At 38.8% G+C, this 20,166-nt stretch overlaps 1 protein-coding gene across 9 annotated transcripts in view; it reads left to right on the top strand.

Annotated features, from left to right (window-relative positions):
* The window catches only part of Apc (APC regulator of WNT signaling pathway), a 104,061-nt gene that overhangs the window by 70,557 nt on the left and 13,338 nt on the right, over positions 1-20,166 (top strand). For 3 of the 9 annotated variants that reach the window (XM_035440206.1, XM_027400698.2, XM_027400699.2), the window contains 8 exons: positions 847-951; positions 6,425-6,523; positions 8,956-9,334; positions 10,900-10,995; positions 12,400-12,453; positions 15,926-16,065; positions 16,988-17,065; positions 18,265-18,381. In XM_035440206.1, the coding sequence (XP_035296097.1) occupies positions 847-951; positions 6,425-6,523; positions 8,956-9,334; positions 10,900-10,995; positions 12,400-12,453; positions 15,926-16,065; positions 16,988-17,065; positions 18,265-18,381 (1,068 nt within the window). The remainder of the gene's footprint in view (positions 1-846; positions 952-6,424; positions 6,524-8,955; positions 9,335-10,899; positions 10,996-12,399; positions 12,454-15,925; positions 16,066-16,987; positions 17,066-18,264; positions 18,382-20,166) is intronic. The other 6 variants (XM_035440207.1, XM_027400701.2, XM_027400702.2 and 3 more) reach the window with 5 other exon arrangements.

The raw sequence follows: 20,166 nt of genomic DNA, 5'->3' as shown, positions 1-20,166 counted from the left end.
AAGTCACTTCTCTTTTGCTTAGCTACAGCTGTTACTAGTTTATGGTAAAAATGGTACATATAAAAGTTATTAAGTCATATTTTTAAATGGTCTAGGAAGGCTTAAGGGTTAGAATTCCAGGGAAAGCATTTTAAAATATCATGATCTCTAAATCATAGTCTTTATATTAGAATAACATTTTCCTAAAGCAAGCAAATAAGAGTTTCTATAAAAGATGGTAGATTATTTTATTTCTTGTATTCTGTGATGCTGTTTTACAAAAGTGATCACTTTATTTTGAAATGACTACGTTTATTGGGTATAATATGTCACTTTTATTTCATACAACAGATGGTGGCTACATTAGCAGGGTTTTCTGTTTTATCATTTCAAAGAACTGGTCATTTGGTTTCACATGACATTAGTAGGAGATATAAACATAGTCTCTGTAAAAATGTGCCTACATGGGAGCTATTTGTAAGCTTAGGTGTTCATTTAACTGCTATATTTGCAGCTCCATTAAATGCCACAATCTTGTGACCTTTCAGAAAGGGTCAGTTATTTGCTCTAGTCGGATTGTATTCCTGATGGCGAGAGGAGCACATCTGTTGGGGGATGGTGTTTCTGGAGGGGCCTCAGAAAATCCTTTGTCTTATGCAGCTCAGATGCTCAAGGGAGCATTCTCTTCCCTCTTACCAGGGCAGTCGATCGCAAGCCGTGCCGGAGGGTGGAAGTGTGCCATACACTTCAGTGCCTTTGTCAGCCTGGGTAGTTGAGTCATTAAAAGTTTGGGAGTAAAAAGTAAGCTGTGAGCTATAAAGGCACGCACCATTTGTGTACATAATGATGCTAACTCCATGTTAACAGAGGTCATCTCAGAGCAAGCAGGAAGCTGCCTCCCATGAAGCTGAACGGCAGCATGAAGGTCAAGGAGTGGCAGAAAGCAGCATGGCAACTTCTGGTAGTGGCCAGGTACGAACCCTTGTGACCTATTTCAGATCGAGTGGGTATTTTAAAAGGCGTGTGGAGGGGATGACCCGTGCTCCTGCCTGTTTTCTTAGAATGTGTGTCTCTGAAAACAGTCAGTATCTAAGTACTATCATTTTTTTTCTCAGTACACTTAAATACACTTTCTGCATTTGCTGGGATATTCCTATACTCCAGGTCATGTTTCTGTGTTGGTCTCTATGCCTGGTATACATAGTGTTGGAGAGTGGTTGGTTCCATGTGGTTGGCCCTGTTGTTGCTGCATTGGCATAGTTCTGCTTTCCTCTAAGGCTCTCAGTACAAACACATATTTCTGAGTTTGTAATGATTACAAAGGCTCTTAGAGTTTTTACTTTCTGATATACTTCAAGATGACACAAATCTAGAAATAAATCTTAACTGGAAAAGATAATTCTGATGCTTATAAATAATAAGCTATATACTTTATTGTGTTTAGCTGTTACTGTGTTGTGTTATTTTGTTGCCATCTGTACAAATTGCCACCAATTTTCAATTAGTGGTTTATTGAAATAATAGGGCAGCTTTTCATTGCTGTGTCCTATATTTCTCAAATTTCCTCCAACAGACATTTTATGTTGTAAATTAATGATATTTAAAAAATAGAATTTTACTTAAGATAATTTTCCTACTATCAACAAAAAAGATTAGTCTTTCTAGGTTACTTTTGATAGTATTGTTTATACCAAAAAAAAAAAGACCTTTCTGTTAATTCACTAATATATAAAGCTTAAAATATTTCCTGTTTAAAAATACTTCCTTTTACTGAGCTATAGCAGATACTTCATTCCGAATCACTAGTTATTACTATACAGAAAAATTGTTTAATGGTGGTTAGGATAAAATAATGAGAGTTATATGGAAGGTTGAGCTCTGTTTTTGAGAACTGAGTTTTCCTACAGTGTAGAAAGAAGAAGAGCTCCGTTTCATTTGACAATTAGTTGTTCAGGCTTAGATCATATTCTGATTACTGTGTACTTTAAAAGTATTACTCATCTGGTAGAAGCCCTCTATACTAATTAGATCTCTGTGATACTACATAAAAATCGACTCTAAATTGATTATACTGAATGTCAGAAGTGGAGACTGTTGCAAATACGAAAAGATTAGAAGGAAGTTTTTATGATGAAAGCCACAAAAGAAAGATCAGTATGTTTCAGAAGAATGTCAATACTTTAGTGTCTGAGGAAATCGAAACAAGATTGTTAGACAACAGAAGTCATAACCAGGCGCTGGAGAGATGGCTCAGCAGTTAACAGCACTGGCCAATCCCCCAGGGGATCCAGTGTCCTCTTCTGGCTTCCAAGGGCACCAGGCACTCATGCAGAACACAAACATACATGCAGACAAAACACCCATGTGGTTGTTTTTGTTTTGTTTTGTTTTTTACTCTTTGGGGACCTGCTCATAAGCTCCCAAATAAATACACGGAGACTTGTTCTTACTTATGCATGCCTGGCCTTAGCTTGGCTTGTTTCTAGCCAGCTTTTCTAACTTAAATTATCCTGTTGCTCTTTAACTCTGTTTTGCCTCTGGGCTTTTTACCTTTCTCTATCCTATATATCTTTCTTTCCTTCTTATTCCATGGCTGGCTGGGTGGCTGGCCCCTGGCATCCTCATCCTCCTCTTCTCACTCCTCTCTCTCTCGTCCCTAGATTTCTCCTCCTATTTATTCTCTCTGCCTGCCAGCCCTGCCTATTTCTCTTTACTGCCTAGCTATTGGCTGTTGTGTTAAGCAGGCAGAGTAACGTAGCTTCACAGAGTTAAACAAATGTAATATAAAAGAATTCAATCCATCTTTGTATCATTAAACAAATATTCCACAGCATAAGCAAATATAACACGTCTTAAATTAATATTCCACAACATAACCATACATGTAAAATTAATTATTTAATTAAAATTTTACAGGTGAAAAATTTTTTTCACTTTTGCCTTTTTTTAAATTAAAATATAATTATATCATTTTCCCCCTTCATTTCCGCCCTTCAGTTCCTCTGGTGTTCATCTATCTGTGCCTATCATGACCTCTTTTTCTTTGATATTACTACATATATATGCATATATAACACATAAATGTATAAACAGAACCTTCTGAGTCTATTTAGTGTTGCTCGAACGTACATGACTGCAGGGCTGACCACTTGGTATTGGATAACCAGTTAAGGGACTCATCCCCAGAGACTTATTCTTCCGCTCTCAGCATTTTTCCTTGACTGTAGTTCTTTGTCTAGGCATGCGTCCTCCCCACCCCACACACTAGCTATCCCCTTCCATGTTAGCATGTCTATTCATGTTGTCCTTGTTCAGATCTTTTTTAGGCAGCTATATTGTGAATCATGACTGAAGCTTCCCTGTCATTTCTAAGAGACACAATGTCACAACAGATTTCCTGGTCCTCTGACTTTTACAGTTTTTTGATCCCTCTTCTGAGTTGCTCCCTGTGCTTTAGGGACAAGAGTTGTGTTATAAGCAAGCTTGTTCCTAACTTGAACTAATTAAAAAAAAAAAGAAGAAGAAGAAGAAGAAGAGTTGTGTTATAGATGTATTCCCTGGAGCTAGGCACCACACAATCAGTTTTTCTGGGCATTTTGACTTTCTTATAATGGTCTCCATCTATTTCAAAGAGAAGCTTCTTTGATGAAGGATGAAAGGACACTGATCTGCAGGTATGAGGATGAGTATCTAGAGTGCAATTAGGAAGTATGCTGGTTTAACAAATTACTGGTTAATAGTCTCCTCTAAGATCCATGATCTCACTGGGTAGCTGGTAGGTTTCCAGTTCCAAACATGATTTCATTTCCCTCCTGTTTATTAGGCCTTAAGTCCAGTTAGGCAACTGTTGGTTACCACTAAGCCATGAATGCCACTGTGCACCCTTAGGAATATCTTTTTTGTGTTTTGTTTTGTTTTGTTTTTCAAGACAGGGTTTCTCTGTGTATCCGTGGCTGTCCTGAAACTCACTCTGTAGACCAGGCTGGCCTTGAACTCAGAGATTCCCTCCCTCTGCCTCCTGAGTGCTGGATTAAAGGTGTGCACCACCGCCTCCCAGCTCCCTTACTACACTGGTTTTTGTTATGGTTCATAGGTGTCACAGTTGGTAGGACTACTGGTTGCTTTCCTCCCTTATCAACCTGCATAACATCTTCTATGAAAGAAAGCTAGTCTTCAGGGAGGAGCTTGACCTTTAAAAAGTCAAGATCTGCTGGGTAGTGGTGGGTACAAAACAGACAGAAATCTCTGAGTTTGAGGCCAGCCTGGTCTACATAGTGAGTTCTAGGACAGCCAGAGCTACAAACTGAAAACCTGTCTCAGGAAAAAAAAAAAAAAAAAAAAGGAATCCTATCTAGTTTGTGTTTATGTTCCACATCCCTGGTAAATAATTGATGGATAATTAAGTGATGATTAGAGGTTGTAAAGGAGGACTGCGATCCTTGCTAGGAAGAGTGTTTCTTTTTTTTTTTTTTAAGTAATTTTATTTATCAATAATTTCATCAATCTGCCACTCCCTGACCTAAAACCAGAAACAGGTTTGTACGAAGCAGTTTGAGAAGCACTAGAAGGCAGACAAAAAAACCTTAAAATACAACAAAAAAAATACTCATAGGCAAGAAAATACTCACACTCATATACAGACTTGTACCCAGCCTTTGGGAAGTGGAGGCAAGAAAATCAACGTCATTCTGTGTTACATGTTGCACTGATAGCTAGCCTGGGGTACAGGCAACTTGGTGTGGGTGTTAAAAGAAATGGAGCCACAATGCCCAGCCAGGAAAGGCAGAGATCATTGAGATGGGACCCTGTGGGGTGTGGCCCTGCAGGGTCTACCAGATGCCCCATTAGAAACTCAAACTCTGCTTGATTTGCCACCTACCATGCCATTTTTGTCCAGTGCTATTTTGGCACTCAGGTATTGAGGAATGGACCCCCGAGTCTCTGGAAAGCCTCCAATGTTTCAGTGAGTTCAGTGAAGCAAGGAGTCAGCAAGGGAGTTTGGACTACATGTTGGGAGTGGCCCTGTGAGACTACAAACTCTGTGGGTGTCAGAGTCAGCGTTGGTGCTTACAGCTGGTTGAGGACTCCGAGGAGCTAATGGGAATGAGCCCGAACTGCCAGCTGGGTGGCCAGCAGCAGTGGGCTTTGTGGGAAACACAAGAAGAGGTGTTACAGTGGGCAGACTGCTGTAGCCAAGCAAAGCGAGGCCATATCTCCTCCTCCAAGGAACACTAGATGAACCAAGTCTCAACTTGTTCATCCTTCAGATTGAGTCTGGTGATCAGAACCCTTCGAGCCTCCAGATGTGGGTATGGCTCCATCTTGAAGTGTTTTTCCAGTTCCCATAGCTATTCCCATCTGATCTGTAGCTCACTTGGAAGAGTATTTCATGATCTGTGTTTATTTCCTCAGAAAGTTAGGTGGTAGGAAAGGCTAGACGTAAATTACTCAGGCTAGTCCCTGTTTGTTTATATAGAATCCCTTCCTTAATGGGGTCTCAGCTTGTCTGTTTGAAGGTCTTTGATAAAACCTGTCGGTAATGATGAAGTTGAAGCACAAGTTGGGAGAAGCCATGGACGGGTGATTCCACATGGCCCAAAGGCAGAGTAATAATGATCCATATAGACCACGACCACTTTGACTACCCATGTTCCTCCTGAAGAATGTTCCAGTCGTTGTTCCATAAATATTTTACTGTGCGTTCCAAGCTAAGATTACTTTTCAAAATGCATACCTGATGTCATTATTATATCCCCCAAAGAAACAAATGGTTCCTTCATAGCATTGGATAACCTATCATGACTCATTTGGGTTTTTTTGCTTTGGTTTTTCCAGACAGGTTTCTCTGTGTTAACAACTCTGGCTGTCCTGGAACTCACTCTGTAGACTAGGCTGGTCTCAAGCTCACAGAGATCTGCCTTCCTGTGCTGGGAGCATAGGCGTGTACCACCACCCACTCAGATGCTATTGTTTCATAAATGTGTTATCATATTTTATTTGACTTTGAGCCCAGATAAGGGCCATGAATTTGTTGTTCTAACCTTAGTCACCTGTAATTTTTCCATCCTGTCCTTTGTTCTTTTTAAAATAGAATTCTGACTCTGCCACCTAAAGTTCAGAGGCTCCACAGCTTGACTATAACATCTTTTAAAGCCCCTTTCCCCCAGTAATTATTTACTCCAACCTGTGTCCATGTTAGATCTACTTCCATTGTTATTGAATGCAATTTTCACAGACCACAGCGGGCCATAACCTTGCTCTGTTTTCCTTTGGGATTTTATGCAGTCTTCTGCTGTGGTGCTACTGCGGTTATGTTATACGGCAGTTATTTATTTTTCCTCTTTCCCTGATAGAATTTCAATGAGCCCTTTCTAAACTGTGAGAGCTGAGGAGTTGCCTATATTTGTAATCTAAATTACACTGCCTGTAACTTGCTTATTTCTAGAGTTCATCTACACGAGTGGATCATGAAACAGCCAGTGTTTTGAGTTCTAGCAGCACACACTCTGCTCCTCGAAGGTTGACAAGTCATCTGGGGACCAAGGTAACGGCAGATTGCAAACTCTGTTGCCAAGGCTAGGAATGCATTGCTAAGATGGGGTGGGGTGGGGGTTATACAAAGAAACAAGAGGAAATGAGAATTACAAAAACTCCCAATTAGGTGTCTGTTAATTTCTTTTTCAGCTCATTATCCATTTATCTACAATTATCTTAAGCTCCAGCCAAACTGACTTCAACACCCCTGTGCCTTTCCACTTCTTTTTTTTTTTAAGATTTATTTACTTATTATATATACAGTGTTCTGCCTACATGTGTCCCTGCATGCCAGAAGAGGGCACCAGCTCTCATTGCAGGTAGTTGTGAGCCACCATGTGGTTGCTGGGAATTGGACTTAGAACCTGTGGAAGAGCAGTGCTTTTAACCACTGAGCCATCTCTCCAGCCCCGCTTTCCACCTCTGTGCCATGCCTGTGATGGCACACACTTTGCCCCACCATGAAAGGCTGTCACCATCTCTCCTCAGCTCAGGACTCTGAGCTCTGCATCTCCAGAAGACGTTGCCTTAGTTCCTAGAGTCCTCTTAGCCATTTGCTTCCTTTGTCTCTCTTATTACCAGTTGGTATGAAACGCCTTCTTAGAAAACAGATTGTTTTTCTCTGTCTTCAGCATCTCACAGTATCTGCAAATGATAGTTAATGAGTAGTCATTGAAATGAATGGGAAAGTCATAGAAATTAGATGTTAGCCAGTGCAGCAAATGTTTTAAGATTAGAGGAAATATATGAGAAGAAAATCACTTTAGTATTTTACTAAGATGGAATTCTGAGCAGTGTCTTTCAGTCAGAATTGAAGAACTGCATTGTTTTCATAGCATACTCTATATTCTCTTTAAATAATATGGCAGTGCTTAGGAAACACTGAAATAACTAACATTAATTTAAGAAATGAATTTTAGGGCTAGGGATATAAATCATTGGCAGAATGCTTGCCTATCATGCCCAAGGCTCGGACTCAATTTATTAAGAAGAAGAAACAATTGAATATTAAAGAAACGAATTTGAGTAATAGTGCTAATCTATGATAGTTTCTATTTGGAACCTCTCCAAGGTGTGCCTCTACATTATTGCCAGTTCTCTCAAACACTTGTATTCTTACCCTGCTGAGGAAGAAATTGAAAAGGAAGAAGCTGCTTCTCGGGCCATTAGAGTGTGGAGCTGACTAGATTGGTTTAACATCAACACAGTATTGACTCTTGGCATATGGATATTGGCAGTCAGGGTGCATTTCTATACATCTTGAGTGCAGACTTACTTTATATATTTTTCTATATTATATAAATCCCTCCATTTTGCAGCTCAGAAAACTGATGTTCAAGAGAAGTCAAATAAATTAACTAGTACCACATAGCTTACAGTTGGGGCCAAACTTTGAACCTAGGTCTGATGAAAACACATTAACCACAGTCCTGTCACTGCCATCATAGAACTAGCAAGCGCTACTGGAAGGTGATTTACACATTCAGAGCAGCGTTTGCAACCTGGGCAACATGGGCTAGGCCATTCTTTGTTGTCCTGTAGGGTGTTGAGCAGCATCCCTAGCCTCTACCTACAAGATGTCCCTAATACTCATACACCACTGTTAAGACAACTACATCTCAAGATGCAGTCAGATGCATCCTTGTGGATCTCTGACTTGCACAGATGATGCATTCTTCATATAATACCCTCTCTTTTGTGGTCTATCCTCTAACTTTGAAGGGTAACAACCCATGCTAGCTGGATGCTGTTTTTCTATTTCTAATTTGCTTCTACGTTAATCCTTCCAATTTATTGTCAAAGCAACTAATGCTTACCAGTTGCTTTCAAAAAAGAAAGTGATGATACATCTTGATTTTGCTACTCTCTATGTGATTATAGCATTTTTCTTTTTATGACAAAAATAATTTAATATAACAGAGATCATATAAGTTTAAATGCTGTAATTATAATCCTGATGAAATCTAATGGTTGTAGAGATCTAGTATTTAGTAGATTGTAATTGTTGCAAAATGTTTTCTATTGCTTAGAAGTAAATGAAGTTTTAAATTACATGAAGAATTTAAATTAAACACATTCCAGAGAGAGAGAGAGAATGTGAATGAATGGGTGTGTGAGAGAAAGAAAAAATAATAATTATTTTCATTCATAGTAATCAGTTAGCTTTATCTGATGCAGGGAAATAGCAATTTCAATACTGTAGGAACCTACTTTTTTTCAACAGTCTGCAATATTATTATTATTTATTCACATAAACCAACTGTGAATGTTATTTTGAAATAGCACTCATCACTTCATCCAGAAAAGGGTTTTTTTGTTGTTTTATTTTGTTTTGCTTTAATTTTTAATGAATTTAGTAAATAATCCCATTCATCACTTCATTTGATATGACTTTTGGGTATTAAAGTGATAATTTTGTTTCTAAACTCATTTGGCCCACAGGTGGAAATGGTGTATTCATTGTTATCAATGCTTGGTACTCATGATAAGGATGATATGTCACGAACTTTGCTAGCTATGTCTAGCTCCCAGGACAGCTGTATATCCATGCGGCAGTCTGGATGTCTTCCTCTCCTCATCCAGCTTTTACATGGCAATGACAAAGACTCTGTATTGTTGGGAAATTCCCGGGGCAGTAAAGAGGCTCGGGCCAGGGCCAGTGCAGCACTCCACAACATCATTCACTCACAGCCTGATGACAAGAGAGGCAGGCGTGAAATCCGAGTCCTTCATCTTTTGGAACAGATACGAGCTTACTGTGAAACCTGTTGGGAGTGGCAGGAAGCCCATGAACAAGGCATGGACCAGGACAAAAATCCAAGTATGTTCTCTGTAGTGTACATCACAGTGCATGTTTCAAAGCATATATAAGTTACAGGTTAGAAACTCTTTTTAGTTTGCTGTGTTTATGAATAGAAGAGATTTGTATTAGCTAGCTAACCCTGCTAACACATTAAAGGCTTAAATCTGCATTTCCCTAAACATTTTAACAATGAAAAATGTTGTGTGCACTACTGTGCAATCAAAACAGAACAAGCAAATCGGATGTGAGGGTGATCTGGCTGGGCAGGTATTCCATTCCTCCCTTCCTGCTTCATTGCTCCCCCCCAAAACTAAGTGCACAGTTGAAAAGGAGAACATTCTCCAGAAGAGGAGGACCATCATTCAGTAGGGGTGTTTGAGTAGCAGCAGTCCACTGCTAGAACCTCCAGGCACGCTTTCAAGAAGAAATTTGTAATTAAACTTAAAGCTAGCTGCTTTGGTAGCTCATATGTGTGATCTCAGCATTTGGGAGATGGAGACAAGAGGATAAGGAGTTCAAGGTCATCTTGGACTACAGATTCAAAGTCAGCCTGTGTCCTTAGACCTGTTGCAAAGAACCACAAAAAGAAAAAAATTACTTAGTAGAGCTAAAATCAATGTGAGCAGTTAAGTTGCCTTTTGAATGAAGCTCAGGAAAGTAATTTTACATAAGGTTCTTCAGCAACCAAGCCATAGTCTTTTACATTTTCATATTAGCAATCACTGACACACTCTACCTGTTGTTTCTTAATCCTTACAGTAGCCTTTATGAAGTAGAACAAAAGGAAAGGTGTTATTGTCTCCATTTATAAGTGAAACTGAGGCTTAAGCTAAAAACATGTGCATATGTCCTTGAACCTGTATAGCAGAATTTTTTCTAAGCTTAATGTAAAAATTATTTCAAATCTTAAAAATGTATAAGAAAAAGAACAGGGATGATTTTTTAATCCACTTAGGGAACCTTGGAGTGAGAGTTCATACTTGTTTGGAGAACATTCCTTTCTTGATGGAGAGGTACACACAATTCCTTGAGTCATATTAGTACTTCTGAAAAAAATACTTTAAAAAGACTTTGTGTCAGATATTGACTTGAGACTTTGTATGTAATATTAAAGATGTAAGCGCATTTTCTTGGATACCTTTTCTTTACATTTTTACTATGTAACTGTTTGTACAGGAAACTTCCTGCTAGTTGTCACATTTGTATGCGACCATATGCTTTTAATCCATAACCATCATGGTTGTTTACACCGAATTTAGAAACAATCCAACAGTATTATACCAAAGTATGTGTATTCTTTCATGTAGTCATCATTTAAAATTACTACACACATGAGCTGTAGCAAAATCTATGAGAAACCTAGTCTGACAGGCTTGTTGACGTGGTGAACATGCTATGGAAGCAAGAAAAAGCCTTGATTCAGTTGCTGTTCTCCAACTGTGGTGTTTATTCATCATTCAGCAAATACCTTCTAACCTTCTGTACAGTAGGGACATAGTAATAACCCATGTATATTCTAGGAGTGTAATAGCATCGCTTCTAAGATAACGAAATGTTACGGCTTAGGTAATTTTATTTTTCAGTGCCAGCTCCTGTTGAACATCAGATCTGTCCTGCTGTGTGTGTTCTAATGAAACTTTCATTTGATGAAGAGCATAGACATGCTATGAATGAACTTGGTAAGATAAAAAGCTTTCTTAATGCCATAAAGAAATGCTGCTGAATTTTTAAAACAACAAAGAAATACAGTATTATAAATGTAGACGGATAAGTCGAGATAATGTAAGGCTACTAACTGTGATCAGCTGCTTCCATCCATATAGGGAAAAAGAAACAGAAAAAAACATGTACCCTGATCTCTGTGGGAGAAAGGGTCCTGTACCCAGGTCTCCATGGGAGAATGGAACCTGAAATATCTACCCTCCTGCAATCCTCCTTCAGTTTTTAAAATCTTTACTAAAGATTGGAAAAATTACCAAACGGACCATCCCTGTCCCTGTTGCCTTGGTAGATCCTGTGTCACCTCTGATGAAAAAGACAGTTTGAATTATTTGTTAAAACATCATTGTTCTTAGCCAGGCAGTGATGACGAATGCCTTTAATCCCAGGACCTGGGAGGCAGAGTCAAGTGGATCTATGAGTTTAAGGTCAGCCTGGTCTTCGAAGTGAGTTCCAGGACAGCCAGGGCTACACAGAGAAACCCTGTTGGGGGGTGGGAGTGGGGTGGGGTGGAACAGGACAAATCGTTGTTCCTGCAATCTGTCAGTCACTTTAGATGAACACCAGGAAAAAGAGTTAGTAAGATTTTGACTTATCTTAATGGATATTGGTGTTTCACTGTATTTTTGTCATGGTTGAAACTAGTATATATAGAAAGACATGTTCTCATTGAACTTAGAAACATTTCATTAATTTTGGAGAAGTTACTCCTTTAGGTACATATTATCACATCCCCTAATTCCTGTAGAACCATTGCGACCCATTTTTTTTATATATATGTAATGGTTTTTCTTTAATTTCTTGATTTATTGTACACATGCCACATGCAAGAACTGTACAGTGAGTTTCTGTCTTGGGACAGGTGTGCCCATGCTTTTGTGCTGTTATGTTGCATTGCATTCCAGCCCCTGCATTGTACTCTTACCGACCTCATCACTGTTACTCATCGTTTACTGTAAAAGTGGTAAAGTTATGAGACTCTTACTGCCGAAAGTGAGTGTTGACTCCTTCAGAGTCAGCCCTTTGGCGGACTCTGCCCTGTGATTTGAGGCCTGCTCTTCAGCCATGCTTTTCTTCCCGCAGGCCCACCTGATCCTCTCTCCAGTGTCCTATGAAACCTCATTTAATCTTATGGGTTTTCTCCATTTCAGTTCAATCTCAGCATTTGTGAATTTATTTTCCTAATGCCAATAGTTATGAAAAGGGATAAAACTAACAACAGGAGAACTCAGTTTTAAGATACTGCAAAGATTTTTCTATAAATGTTCATATGTTCCAATGGACTGTAGATGAGGACTGACACATTAATTATCTGAATTTCAGAATAAAACTTAGACTCAGTATTTGTTCCTCTTCTTCTTCAGGTAGGAAGGCTACCCGGGGCATTTCATCACAGGAGCTAGGTCAGGGGCTTTCAGGTGAGGAGCAGGATGGGGCCTCTGGGGGTGTGACTGGGGACATAGCCACAGGGGTTACCTTCCTCTCACTCCTCGCCTTCAGATTTGCACTGGGGCAAAAGAAGAATTAAGGTTTGTGAGTCACAGGGAGAGTGTAAGACAGCGCAGGGATCTTGAAGTAAGGAGTGAGGAAGGTGTCAGTCCCAGTTAGGTGAGGAGAATTCCTCAGCCTAGTCATTGAGCACTGTCACTTGTATGAATGTGAGGATCTACCACTGTCAGGGTTTAAGTTTGCACCTGTTAGTTCCAAAAGTTTCAGATTGTAGTGTCAGTGATGATTATTTGTTAGTTCCCTAGCCTGCCCAGAAGGTTTGCTGCACACTGGAGTTTTCAAATGATTAAGACGTTCCCTGGCTTCTGGTAAAAACATCATTTATTTATTTACATTAATATTTCACAAGATTTCTAGATCATAACAGTCAGCAGAGACATTTGCCAGGCCAGATAGATTTTCCAGCCCTGTAGCAAACAGACTCCCCAGAGTGGGACCCCAGGAATCCCATTAAATAAACAGCCTGAGTGGTGCTTATGATTGTGAAACTGAATTATCAGTCTACAGAATATTGATGTGGACCCCTAATATTCATTTCAGAATAGGACATCTCATAGTAATGATGGCTGTCTAAGCCATATGATTAAAAAACTTCTATACTTTTAAAAATTAAATATCTTGTTTTAGTTTAACTAAGAGTCCAACTTATGGGTTCTGTTAATATCATTTGAAGCCACTGAATCTTCCTTATTTGTAAGGTAATGAAACGTCATATTAATAATAAGCTCATCTACACCACTATTTTCTAACAAATCCCCAAAATACAGAAGGATATACTCGCCTTTGCATTGAAACATACTCATTTTTCATAGGACAATCAATTTTTTATTCTGCCAGCTATGAATTTGCATCATATTTCAGTGAATCCTTTTATAGTTTTAACCTGTGAATTATATTCTTTGCCTCAGAATTCACTGATTTTTTTTTCTTTTTACTTACCTGAAATTATAAAGGGATCTCTTTTATCTAAATTCCAAGTTTTACTACTTTTTTTTCATCAGTCATAGCCTTTATAGAATTGTTGACATGCTGTATATCTTGCTTTAGTCTTTCTTTAAAATCAAATCCTGAAATTGATATTTTGGGATATAAGAGTTTTCTGACAATTGAAGACCTTCTTAGCACCTTCTTTAGACCATTTTATCTTTCTTAGGCAGTAATCCAGATCCTACACTAGGCAAGATTTTATGCAAAAAACGGAATATGGTGTGTTTTGCCTTGGTCTTGAGACCCTGCTTTACAATGCTGTGCATCTTGAGCCATCCCATCAGTATCCTGAGCCACAGTCTTCAGGTCTTCAGTGACTCCCTAGTCAATATCTTGCATCCAGATATCAGCTATGTTGCTGGCTCCTTCTCCTTTACTCAAGTATACAAACTACTGGCATTCATTGAAGCTAGGCCTTAAGCTTTCGTTCTTTGTCCCTGTGCTGTGTCATCTATTCCTAGGGCTCCACTTATTGTAATAGTAGTCACTATTCAGCCTGTGTTTTTCTGATTCATATCCCGATCTAACTTTTCCCTCCTAAATTTTATGTGTGCTAGGAAAACCACTACCAAATCCTTGGATATGTTTTCATACCACTTACCTGATATCTTCCTTTATATAATATTGTAGGCGTTTCTAGCTGAACCCTCACAAATGGAATTTGCTACTTCCATTCCCAAATCTGTCTCTTCCGGGGTTCCTTTTAAGATTCTAATAACCCAGTTGCTCAAATCAAAATCTTAGGAAAATCATCCATGACTGCATTGGTATCTCCTACATTTATAACTGAGCACTTTAATCCTATTTTTTGCATATATCTCAATCCAGGCATGGTGGCACATACCTGTAATCTCAGTGCTTGGTAGGTGTTGATCTCTGAGTACAAGGCCTGTCTGGTCCGGCCATAAGCCATTCTGCACATTGCACTTACCATACTCTATTTATAGTGTGCCTCTAACTATACTCCTCTTCCTGATATCCTTATCTGCTCGGTTTTTTGTTTGGTTTTTTTGTGTTTTTTTTTTTTGTAGCTTCAGTTGATGGATGGCCCCCTCCTTGTTGGGGCCTTACACATAATGTTTCTCCTGCCTGGAGTAATTCTTTCTCTTCCTTGCCTCACCCTTGTTAGATACTCAGTCATCCATTAGATTTCACCTTAAACTTCGTTTCTCAGACCCTTTTTTGGGGGTCTTTCTCACTCCAGATCTGGGTGCTTCACACCATTTGTAAATTTCATGAAGACAGTGACTGGATTTGTTTCATTGACTGTGCTTACCCATTATTGCAAATAAGATGGAGGAAAATCTTCATAAATCTGGTTTGGATCCTCTTTATACAAATTAATTTTCTTGCCTGTGTTCAGAGAATTGCCTGTCATCTCTTAACATCTGCATGAACCCTCCCATAGTGAAAATACCTTGTTACAGTTCTGAGCTCAACACAGAACTTTGTCTTGTAAGTTTGCAAATTCTTATGCTGATTCATGTTCTTCATAAGATGTTAGTGTGTTGGTCTTTCAGGTCAGCAACCTGCTGAGACTTGCAAGCACTTTTTTTCTTTTTTTATGTCTAAGCAACTTCTCTTTAACAAAAAGTCCCGTGGTGATTGATGTTGGTGATGTTGAATAATCCTTTAGTAGTTCGTGTGCACTTTTATCTTTCTTTTATTCTCATCCTCACCATTTTGTGTCACTTTTTTTTTTTAACAGCCATTTCCTTTGTCTTCCCCTTCCCTTCCCCTTATGTTTTCTCCTTTCCTCCCACAGTTGACACTGTGAGTATTGTTAAGCATGCCTGTTAGTTAAGTATTAGGAAAAAGGAAAACCCTGATCCTGGTATGGTGGATATGTAGCAGTATCAAAGGGAAGTAAGATTGTGTTTTAAAGGAACTTTATAGAACTTTGTTGTTGGTTGAATAGATCATTCTTTCATGAAAGAAGTTTTGCTTCAAGCACAATTTCATTTAAAAGTTTCATTATTCCTAAGGACACTTATTTGACACACTAAAAAAGTATTAGGCCATAGTATATGACAATGGAAAGTAGTTTTAAAACCCTTATAATAGCAATAAGTTAATTTTTCTGTTTAGGTTTAGGAAGACCAGTGTTAACAAATAGTCTTCATTGTTGGTAAGGCACAGTGTATGTTAGTGAATAGAAAATAATGTGTATTTCATTCAGTAAAGCTAGAAGCTGGAGGGTGGAGACACTGGCAGAAAGTGGAATCGTTCAGTTGTAAAGAACAAAGTTTTATGGCTTTTAATTCTAAAGGCAAATTTAAATCATGTATTCTCATTCTTTAAGATTCCCCTCCCCCTGGTTTTTAAGTTGCCAAATTATACCAGTTTATTTGATTCTAGATTATTACATTTTTCCTTTTCCCCTTGTTAAATTAGGGGGACTGCAGGCCATTGCAGAATTGTTACAGGTGGACTGTGAGATGTATGGGCTTACTAATGACCACTACAGTATTACTTTAAGACGATATGCTGGAATGGCTTTGACAAACTTGACCTTTGGAGATGTTGCCAACAAGGTATGTCTTTTGTAAGATTTATTTCTTAAGGTAGCTCGCTTAAGAGTTCATTTATTTTCTTAAAAACAGCTTTTTGAACTAAACAAACAAAGAATTGCTACTGATTTTTTTTTTTTTTTTTTTTTGGTGTTTCCCACCCCAACCCAGTTGAACAATGACTAATAAAAGTTCCCTTTCTCACCACTGCATATCCCTACTTAGTAGGTTGTCTTTTGCTAAACAAAGCAAAAGTGCACCTGAAGATGGAATACTATACTGAACTTACATGGTTGCACCAGCAGCATTGCTCCTCATACGGGGGATGTAGCCAAAAATGCAAGTTCATTCACCTTTTAGAAAGTGCAGATCAATCAGTCAATTAATCAATCAATCAATCAATAAAATAGAAAGTGCAGATCACCAGCACTGTAGAAAATAATAATAAAACTGTGTCCCCAGGAGTAAGAGTAAAGTACTGTGGCAAACAATACATGTACTGAGTCCATCAGACAGAACAAAGCTCTATCCTTTGCTTATCATTTCTCAGGATTTTGTTTAGTTTTTTTCAGTTAGGTAAAGGAAATATCTAACCAGAAATAGGAGACATCTGTCTTTCATTTAGGTAATCTTGTTCTGGGTCTTATACAGGTAAAATAACATTTATAATTGAAGTAGAAACCAGGTTTGAAATTCAGTACTAGGTCGAGCGGTGGTGGCGCACACCTTTAATCCCAGCACTTGGGAGGCAGTGGCAGGTGGATCTCTGAATTCGAGGCCAGTCTTATCTACAGAGCAAGTTCCAGGACAGTCTCCAAAGCTACAGAGAAACACTGTCTCAATAAAAATAAATAAATAAATCTAAAAAAGAATCAAATCAGTAGCTAGAAAGGAAGCCACTTCAGGCTGGCTCATCGATGACCCTGTTGTACATCTATCATTACAGGCTACATTATGTTCTATGAAAGGCTGCATGAGAGCACTCGTGGCCCAGTTAAAATCTGAAAGTGAAGACTTACAGCAGGTACTGCTTAGAATTTCTAATATTTTTCTTGGATAGTAATGATTAATGTACTGATTTATATTAAGCTTTGACTCAATATTTAGTTATTTATGTTAAAGTATGGTTCCATTTACACTAAAGTAAAGTAATTATACTGAAGTAATCCCTTTTGGCATCCTAGTAACATGTATGAGAAATTTGATATAGGCAGAAAATTCCTATTTTTATTCCTATAATCAATCATATTTATTGTGCATATCAGTGGGTTTCATTTACAACCTTTTGATACATGCAGATACCGTGCTTGATCATGTAGCTACAGCATTCCTAATCTAAAATCTGAAACTATTTGTATGCTGCTGGCATGACACCACATGTGGAAAATCTGTCTTGTGAAACTGTTCTGTGCACTAAGTTACTAAAATACTATATATGTTATGCCAAGTTCGTGAGACCCCAAAAAAGACCACCAAGGAGCCGACTCACTGACGCAGACACATAAGGTTTAATGTTAAGTTACAAGCCTCATCAGGGACCCTGTCCAGAAAACTGGCGCAGTAGCTGCAGGAAAAGGGTGCCTGGTCTCAATTGTGAGGGATTTTTAAAGGAAAAAAACGCAAGCAGGATGGTACGTGCTTTGGCTGTTCAGGATTGGATAAGAGTAGATGGCCTTTGGATTCATTGACGGGGGTCTAGGGGAATTTCAAAATTGTTACTAACAGTTGCCCACAAGGACAGTTGTGACAAGAAAATGTTATTTACCAAAATTAGTCATTGCCTGACCACCCGGATGGGGTCAGTTTGACTGGGGTGGGCACAGTTTGGGTGCTTCTTGGAACTGTTTATAGTTCCTTGGCTGGAGCTGAATCAGCCTTGTGTCATGCAGGGAATTTCTCGGGGTGGCTTTTTCTGAGGATGGAGTTAACTCCATCCTCTCTAGTTTACCTTGCTCTTACAATATAAAGTTACCTTTGGGTTATACATGTGAGATACATATATATATATATATATATATATATGGAACATAATCTCATACCCAGGAAACCTCATGAATATACAGATATTTAAAAAAAAAATTTTTAAATCAAAACACTTATGATGCAAAGTGTTTAGATAAGGTATATTTAACTTGTAATAGATTCCTACTCTTACTTCTAGCATTAAAAATAAAAAGATAACTAGCATTATATGCAAATTGTTCTAAACTTGATTCTTTGCAGGTTATTGCAAGTGTTTTGAGAAATTTGTCTTGGCGAGCGGATGTAAATAGCAAAAAGACATTGCGAGAAGTTGGAAGTGTGAAAGCATTGATGGAATGTGCTTTGGAAGTTAAAAAGGTAACTTTTAAAATGTTCAATACTATAATAGGCAATCTGCCTGCCTCTGCCTCCCTAGTTCTGGGAGATCCTGTCCAAAACACAGTGGGAGGCAAGAACCAGTATCAGAGGCTGTCCTCATTGACTTGCACATGGCAGCATGCACACATCTATACTCACACAACTCGCACAAACACTTGCATACCATCATACACATGTATGTAGGTTCTGTATAAAGATTTGAAACTGCTAAATAGGTGACTAGGACTAATTCTTCAAGAAAGATATGAATAGTCACCAAATACTACAAAAGGTACAGGCTATCATTTGTTATTAAAACTATAGTGAGATACTATTATACATACCATACTGACTTAACATTAAAAAGTAAACCACACATGAAGGTTGTTGATCAACTGGAGGCATTCTATACTGTTGTTGGGAATGTGAAATTGTGTAAGCACTCAGGAAATTTGGGCAGGATTTTATGTTAAACATACACCTCCAAACTACCCAGCCATTCCATTCTTAAAAATTTACCCACAGAACAAAAACTGATGTTCTCACATAGATTTAAACATGAGCTGGGCAGTGGTGGCGCACATCTTTAATCCCAGCACTCGGGAGGCAGAGGCAGGCGGATCTCTGTGAGTTCGAGACCAGCCTGGTCTACAAGAGCTAGTTCCAGGACAACCTCCAAAGCCGCAGAGAAACCCTGTCTCCAAAAAAACAAAAAGCAAACAAACAAACATGAGTGTTCTTCATAATTTTGTAATGACCAAAAGTCAGAAGCAACTGTAATGACTGTCATTAGGTTAACAGTTAGCAAACTGTAAAGTATATGTACAGTGAAATTCTTTACAGCTATAAAAATGAACTAGTTAAACAAAGTATTACATTCCTATAGCTCCAGCCTACCCAGCAGGGTATGATGAGAGGATTACTCAAGCCCAAGAGTTTAAGACCATCCTAGGCAACATAATGGGAAACTGGCTTAAAAATAAGAAATGGGGTGTGTGTGTCTGTGTCTGGATGTGTGTGTTTGTGGCTATGTGGGTGAATGTATTCATGAGTTGATTCATGTGCAGGCTACAGATACATGTAGGATGTCTTCCTTAATGCCCTTCAGTTGGTTTTTTGCTTGTTTGCAAGCCCAGGTCTCATGTAGCACAGGCTAGAACTCAGTATGCAGCCAAGGATGACTTAGAATTTCTGATCCTCATGCCTCCACCTCCCAGGTGCTAGGACTACAGGCATGTGTCCCACCCCTTGTTTTACATGGTCCCAGGATTCAAACCCAGGGTTTTGTGCATGCTAAGCAGGCACCCTTATCTGCTGAGCTGTATCTGTGGCCCTTTGCCTTATTTTTTATATGTATGGGTGTTTTGCCTACATGTATGTCTGTGTATCACATGCATGTCTGGTACCATCAGAACCCAGAAAGAGGGTGTTGGGTTCTCCGGAAGAGCAGCCAAGTGCTCTTAACTGCTGAGCCATCTCTCCAGGCCCTGTTTTGGTCAGGTCCTCTCAGTGAACCTGGAGCTCATCTATTGTACTAGACTGGCTAGACATCTTCCAGTCTTTGCCTTCCCAATGCACACTACCACACACAGCTTTTTACATGGGCTTTGGGAGAATCAAACTCAGGTATTCATGTTTGTGTGGCAAGCATTTTACCAGATGAACCATCTCCCAGCCCAAAGAACAAAGTATTGAAAAATAAATAACAAGATTATTTTAAAAGACTTCTCCAAATGACTTTTGTTTGTGTGCATGCATGTTTATCTGTGCATTTGTGCATTCCTA

This window comes from Cricetulus griseus, chromosome 2 (assembly GCF_003668045.3).
Source record: "Cricetulus griseus strain 17A/GY chromosome 2, alternate assembly CriGri-PICRH-1.0, whole genome shotgun sequence".
Taxonomy (NCBI): Eukaryota; Metazoa; Chordata; class Mammalia; order Rodentia; family Cricetidae; genus Cricetulus; species Cricetulus griseus.
This window is presented reverse-complemented; position numbering and strand designations above follow the sequence as displayed.